Genomic DNA, 6,780 nt, shown 5'->3' with positions numbered 1-6,780 from the left:
CACAACTCACTTCTGAACAACTGATCATCCGATGTGAAGACATCCAAGTAACATGATTGACGCAATCCATCCAAGTAACGCAGTTCACATACAATTCATCCAAGCAACGTGGTCGTTCAACATTAACTCTTGAGTCGTTGAGTTGGTGAGATTTTCAGAGATATTCGGATCAATCAGAGATTTTCAAAGATCATAATCGAAACGTATAATGGATTCGTGTGATGCCGGGTCCCCTTTCGACAAGCTGCCTCCGGAGGTGAGTAACTGCTTTTAAATCAATCCTGGGCAGTGTCAGCTCCAACTCTATTTCGCATTCCAGCTTATTTGCACCATATGCGATTATCTTGATTTGGAGGCGTTGAAGGCATTGTCTCTTACATGCCACCGGTTGGAGCAAATATGCGCGAACCAATGTGCTTATCGGTTTTTCTTGTGCATCCGCGAGAATAGACTGGCATATTATAACTATCAGCTGGGAACAATTGCAGAAAAGGTGGAAGAGGCAGCCATTTTGCTGAAGAGTACAAAACGTCGCTACCGTCGGGTTCATCTCGATGTGCAGTACGAGCCTGAGGCCGATAGTATCGAGCATATGCAAGCTATACTCGACAAGCAGTTGTTGCAGCAACTGGCCGTGCTGAAGCTTGATTTACCGGCTTTATCGGGAAATTTGGCCGTACTTCTGTCGAACGTGGTGGCCAAGATGGACTGCTTGCTGGAGCTAGACATCTGTTATCGACATCAGTTGACAAATGTCAATCTGCCTTTGTCCAGTGACTTGAACCTTATCAACCGTTCACTGCATAAGCTGTCGCTGGACTGCGCTTGGCCGGCCAGGATCGATTGCCCCAATATGCAGAGCCTTGCCGTTAAAGGGCCATTCGATATAGAGGCTATCGTAGGTAAGCAGTATGCGCTGCACGGTGTTCGGGAACCTTACTGGAAGCTGAAGCACATAAAAGAGCTGGTAATTACTAAACATTTACACAGTCATCCGTTTCCCCATTCTTCGACATTAGCTGCAAGCTATAGGGTACAGTTTTATCGACAGTTGAAACACCTTAAAAAATTGTACTACAACTTTAACGGCGCGTCAGATTGGATATTGCAGACCATTTGCGAATCTTGCGTCCAGCTGGAGCTCCTATATTTCCTAGTGCTAGAAGTGGAAGACCGGAATTCGTTACGCTTCCTTTCGAACCTGACCAACCTTCGAGAATTGAACATTTTATCCGCCAGAAACGTCATATCTTTCGCTGGCGTTCGCTTGCCCAATCTGAAAACGCTTCTATTAGACTTCGTGGAAATTTACTGGCCCCCAGTCGAAGGATTTGATTCAATCGAATGGCTGAAGATCCAAGCCTTTCCTTGGCAGGAGAAGCAAATATGTGATCTTTTCGATGGACCCTTGAACCGTCTCCGCTTTTTATGGATCAAGCTACCAGTAGATTTAGAGCTCTCGTGGTATACAAGCATATTTGCAGCGCTCACCAAACTGCCTGCGCTGAAAACGCTCGTACTGCACAATATGCCATCTTTGAATTACCTCAATGTAATGAAATTGAATTACCTTACTGCAGTTAACTAAACTAACAGTTCAACTTTCTTACGGCAGCGACGGAATGACTGTTCCGGTCGAGGTTCCAAAACTGGTGCCCAACGTTGAAAGAATCAAAATTTATGCAGACATGGAGTTAGAAAAGGTGCGTTAGGAATAGAAACGTTGCTTCAGTACCTAAAATATAACCAATCAACCTATTCCGGCAAAGGTTGGAAATGCAAAGGTTAAAGTCTAAAGTGATTTATTTTGTGAGATAGAGGCAAACTATCAGCAATTTCGTTTGGAATTCCCCGTATCGACTGGTGGGCCGAAATCGGTCTACCGAAAAAAGAAACGTTGTAATGCGTTATAGTTCATCCGATTTTTTTTCATTACGGTGATTTTTCGGTGTGTTTGGAAGTGGCCATAACCGCCATAATAATCTGGCCATACTGGCCAGAACCATCGTTTGACAGTTCGTGTGGATGAAGTACAGCAAAAATAGGCCACAATTTTTTTTATATATATGGACTTTTACGCAAACTACTCCAGATGTCGCCACTGTGGCGCTGGCAGACCGTCTACAGTAGGCGGAGTTTCTCGCCCGCGAAATTCCAGTTCGTGTATTTTTGGCCGAACATGGTTTTATGACCAAACACACTGTCAGCCAGATGTTTTAAACCGAATGTTTTCGCAAAAGCGCATCCACCGGAAATCACCCCTTGACGCTAGCCGAACGCAGCATAGCAATTTGTCAGATTTTACAGATACAGTCACAATCCAAGCGTTAATTGGAGCGGAAATATAATGGAACCCTCCGATGCCGGATCCCCTTTCGACAGGCTGTCCCCAGAGGTGAGAATCCATCAGTTCCATCATTCCTGTATAGTTTCATGGTTCCGTTTCATGTTTCAGCTCATCTTCTTCATTTTTGACCATCTGAATCTCGAATCATTGAAGGCAGTTTCACTAACATGCCACCGTTTGGAGGAAATGTTTGCCGACTACAGTGCACGTCGGTTTGTGCTGAGCACTCGCAAGAAAACCAACCGAAAAGAAGATCTGCCGCCGCTGAGACACGTTTTAGAAACGATGGAAGAGGCAGTCATACTGCTGCAGCGTACAAAACGTGCCTACCGCCGCTTTCATCTCGACGTGAGGTGTCATCCTAAGCCAGACAGCCTCGATGATGTGCAAGCTGCCCACGAGAAGCTACTCGCGACGCGCTTGATACAGCAATTGGTTGTGCTTAAGCTGGATCTCGGGTATGAATTGCACAAAATTGCCGTAAAGCTTTCGGGTGTGGTGACTAAGATGGAAAGTTTGCAAGAGTTGTACATCGGACATGAAGCTACGGATAATCCGTACCCGTTTAGTCAGCTAACCCTTGTCAACCGTTCACTGCAAAAGCTGTTGCTGAGAAACGTTTGGCCCGGCAGGATCGATTGCCCCAAAATGGGGAGCCTGAACGTTTCGGTGTTAGAAATAGATCTGGGGTCCATCATTGGTAAGCAGTATGTACAGCACGGTGGCCAGGAACCGTACTGGAAGCTGAAGCAGCTGTCAGAGCTGGTAATTCAGACACTATCGAAGCATCGTTCACTATCCCTGCTCGTGAGAACCAATTCAACGTATGGGAGTCAGTTTTATCGGCAGCTGACCCAGCTTACGATATTACAAGTTCACCCTTTGTTGGTGACGGATGAGACGCTGCAGGCCATTGGCGAAACGTGTGTACAGCTGGAGCGCCTGTCGCTCTCGTATCTGCGCATGATAAACCCGGCATCCTTCCATCACCTCTCCAACCTAACAAATCTTCGACATTTGGCAATCAAGGACAGCAACAAAATGTTATCGTTCGCTGACTTTCGCATGCCACTTCTGGAAAGGCTTGAGTTGGGAGACGCCACACAAATTGATTGGCCATCGTTGGCACAACTTGCATCGATAGAATGTCTCCTGATTAGATGTGATTCCTCACAGCTGAACGGGCTGTGTGATCTGCTTGCTGAACGCATGCGCCGGCTACACACGCTATGGCTCAAGTGTTACTCCTATTCAGATCGGCCGCGTTATCGAGAGCTAGCTGCTGCACTTCCCAAACTGCCTGCGCTGGAAACGCTCGTGCTAGAAACTTCTCTATATTCGAACTGTTTTATTTTTCTCAAAACGATCGAACCGATGCTTCGACTGACTCGACTAATTATATGCTCTTTTCCTTCTCGGCGGCATGACATTGGCCAACAGGTTACAAAACTGTTACCCAACGTTCCGAATATCGAAATTCGTGACTTACATGATGTGTACGAAATAAGAAAAAGTTTGAAATTTGTAACGATGGATTGGAGCTAAGGTTCCAATCGGAACTTTTAGTGCCTTGGTAGTAGTGGTAGTGGTAGTGGTAGTGATATAACCTTCTTTTATAGTCCAGAATGCAGCAATGTGAACTAGGATAAAGTAAAGGTTATGATATAATAATGTAATGTTTACAATCTGTGCTATGCAATGGCGGATTTAGGATATAAGAGGCCCTAAGCGGTAAGACGAATTGAGGTCCCTATAGATGATGATAGAGCAGAGGGGAATGTCAGAAAATCGATCTACGGGGCCCCTATATCGACGGGCTCCAGGTGGCCGCTTAGTCCGCCTACCGTTAGATCCGCCGCTGAGTTAAACTTTATCTCTAATCAAAGCGCATTGAACGATCATATATGGGTTTGAGAAATTTAAACGCCATTAACAACTTATCAATCAATAATTACTGCTAAATGAACTCTACAATGTTACTTAACAATTCTAAATATTGAGTATTAATAAAAAATAAATAAATAGTGATAAAAGCTCTGGAACAACATGATTCAAGTTCTATTTTGAGAAGATTTGGTTGATTTTTCGGAGGAGACAATGCAACGTGTCATCCACCCAAACCTTCCCCTAATCCTCTTTCCGATACCTATTATCCTCTTTCCGATTTCTGTGCACAGTGTATTAACATTGGATATTGTTCAAGGACATTGTGCTGATTCCTCAGTATATGGAGATTGTGCTATAGGAGCTTGTGGAGCTGCTAGGGACCTATATATACAACGGACTTGAGCCGTCGGTCGACTCGTGCCGAGAACAGAGTGTTGCGCCATAACGCCCGGTCCTGTGCTGCAAATTTCCAACTCGAGACACCAATCCTCCGCAAGTCTGCTTCGAGCTGGTCAAGCCATCGTACTCGCTGCGGCCCTCTCCTCCGCCTGCATGTTGGGTCGCTTTCGATGACCACTCTGGTTGGATAGCTAACGGGCCTCCTCGCTATATGCCCCAGCCATCTCAGTCTACCGATTGCCACCAGGATTCCAAACGGGGGATCACCTAGTAGCTCATACAGCTTATCATTCCACCGTCTTCTTGGTTCAAAAACACCAAGTGCGCGTAGATCACCTTCCAGTAAGGTCCATGTTTCATGTCCGTAGAGCACAACGGGCCGTCAGTTTTGTTCGCATGAAGACTCGACCAGATCGCTACCACTTACGTAGATTACAGAAGGTGCGATTTCCAGCGAGGATGCGCTTCCTAATTTCCAAGGATGTGTGAGAGTCGCATGTGACTTGGGATCCAAGGTATACGAAGGAACCCACCTCCTCCAGTGTGTCTTCGTCCATGGTGATACAGGGGAAGGCATCTGAGGTGTTATCCCTGGACCCTATTCTCTGTATGTATTTTGTCTGTGACGTGTTGATTTGGAGTTCTACCCGCTGAGCTTCTGACTTAGCTCCAGCAAGTGACCTACTCAGTACCTTACTGCGGGTTGATTCAGGCAGACAAACATAGTCAATGCGTTTGATGACATTAGAAGCGATTTCTGCTCTATAGACGCCGCTATAGATTCTAAAGATCATCTCACCATTAACGTTGTTGGGTGAGTAAAAATCTCCCCGGATTCTGTGAGGTTACTAATAGCTCTGTTCACTTCTGCATCTATCCAACCGAGCTTCGCAATTCGTTCTTTCGTGTTATTTTTCCATCGCTTCCGCCAAAAAATGTACCTAAGCGTATGGAAACAATACTAGTACTTTTATTTTATCGCTATATTCCCATCACCGTGATTCGACGTTCTTGTCACTTTGCGCACGCTATCTTCCACGAACCACGGCACGACACGACCTTCGACCCCATTGGACGCTGGGTGGAATATTGCATCAGTTCCGGACCGGTCCGACAGCGCCCGTTGCATAAATGCATAATTTAACGACCTTCTTCCCCGTACGCAAACCTCTACTCTTGCTTGGCGCCAATCATCGGCAGATAGCGGTTGTGGTAGATAAGACCGCGGGCAAGCATTGCGCAAGACAGCACGCAGATCAGTCCCGGCGGCATGAACTTGCCCGAGCGGGCCCACCGCGACCCCATCATACCGGCCAGCACCAGGGCCGTACCGATCTGCAGCAGGGGCCGGGGCGGCTCGTTCGACGACAGCAGCGCACCGTACCCGAGCAGTGCGCCGAAGGTAAGACCGGCTGCCAGCGAGGGGACGGAACCTGTACCACAAAAAAAGGAGCAAAACAACAACAAACGTGGATGAAAATAAAGTCTTTTGGAGGATTGCGAAACATCTCCCCGCACCCGACCCTTCCACACAACAAACCTGCTTTCGCGTATCCGACAATGCCACCGGCGGCCACGGTTGCTGCGTAAGCGAATCCAAGAATATCGGCCGGCATTTTCACAGGTTGGAATTTGTTAAGCTTTACACAAGAAAAAATCACACTTGTTTTGCGGTGCGCAACTGCTAGAGGGATCGTGTTTTTCGGGAGGTAGAAGACGGTATGTAAATAAACTTTCCGCACGATCCGGCTGTCACTAGCCGCGGCAAACGTCAACGTAAGCGGGACCGCGTTTGACAGCTGCCGAAGTGTGTGTGATTGGATTTGAATTGAACAACGCTTTCTTTCCGTTGCAAGCCCGTTGGCGTTTTGATGCGTACGGATGATGTATTGTTTATCTACTGTTTATTATCTTTATTATCAATACATTATTGCCTGTGCTTTGTGGGTGTGCGAATAGAAGAATGGAACTCCAAGTTTTTTTTTTGGTGGTTAACGTTTAGATACTCTATTCCTATATGTACGGCTATATTTTGTGGTTGCCTCTGCCTGGTTCGTATGTTCGCCTAAATGCACCATCGAGGCCCCCCTTCGGGCCCAGCATTTAATAAAGGGGAAATATTACACATACAATGGGGCCCGTTTTCT

At 46.5% G+C, this 6,780-nt stretch overlaps 2 protein-coding genes across 9 annotated transcripts; one reads left to right on the top strand and one right to left on the bottom strand.

Annotated features, from left to right (window-relative positions):
• The first annotated feature begins 65 nt into the window (after positions 1–65).
• On the top strand, positions 66–4,380 carry LOC121599623. 8 transcript variants are annotated; one of them, XM_041927576.1, is made up of 5 exons: positions 74–256; positions 320–902; positions 1,020–1,552; positions 1,616–2,395; positions 2,456–4,377. In XM_041927576.1, the coding sequence occupies exons 1-4, from the start codon at positions 209–211 to the stop codon at positions 1,664–1,666; spliced, it is 1,215 nt and encodes a 404-aa protein (XP_041783510.1). In that variant the 5' UTR covers positions 74–208; the 3' UTR covers positions 1,667–2,395; positions 2,456–4,377. The 8 variants fall into 8 exon arrangements, with proteins under 8 accessions (XP_041783506.1, XP_041783505.1, XP_041783508.1 ...); XM_041927575.1 differs by having other exon boundaries at positions 320–967; positions 1,052–1,552; XM_041927572.1 differs by having other exon boundaries at positions 66–256; positions 1,020–2,395; positions 2,456–4,380.
• A 1,201-nt stretch (positions 4,381–5,581) lies between these two features.
• On the bottom strand, positions 5,582–6,411 carry LOC121599626 (transmembrane protein 14 homolog). Its single transcript, XM_041927581.1, has 2 exons — positions 6,174–6,411; positions 5,582–6,066 (listed from the first exon to the last, which is right to left on the bottom strand). The coding sequence occupies exons 1-2, from the start codon at positions 6,247–6,249 to the stop codon at positions 5,804–5,806; spliced, it is 339 nt and encodes a 112-aa protein (XP_041783515.1). The 5' UTR covers positions 6,250–6,411; the 3' UTR covers positions 5,582–5,803.
• Between the last annotated feature and the right edge of the window lie 369 nt (positions 6,412–6,780).

Source organism: Anopheles merus, chromosome 3L, assembly GCF_017562075.2.
Source record: "Anopheles merus strain MAF chromosome 3L, AmerM5.1, whole genome shotgun sequence".
NCBI lineage: Eukaryota > Metazoa > Arthropoda > Insecta > Diptera > Culicidae > Anopheles > Anopheles merus.
The sequence above is the reverse complement of the archived record's forward strand: the minus strand, read 5'-3'. Positions and strand labels throughout refer to the sequence as shown.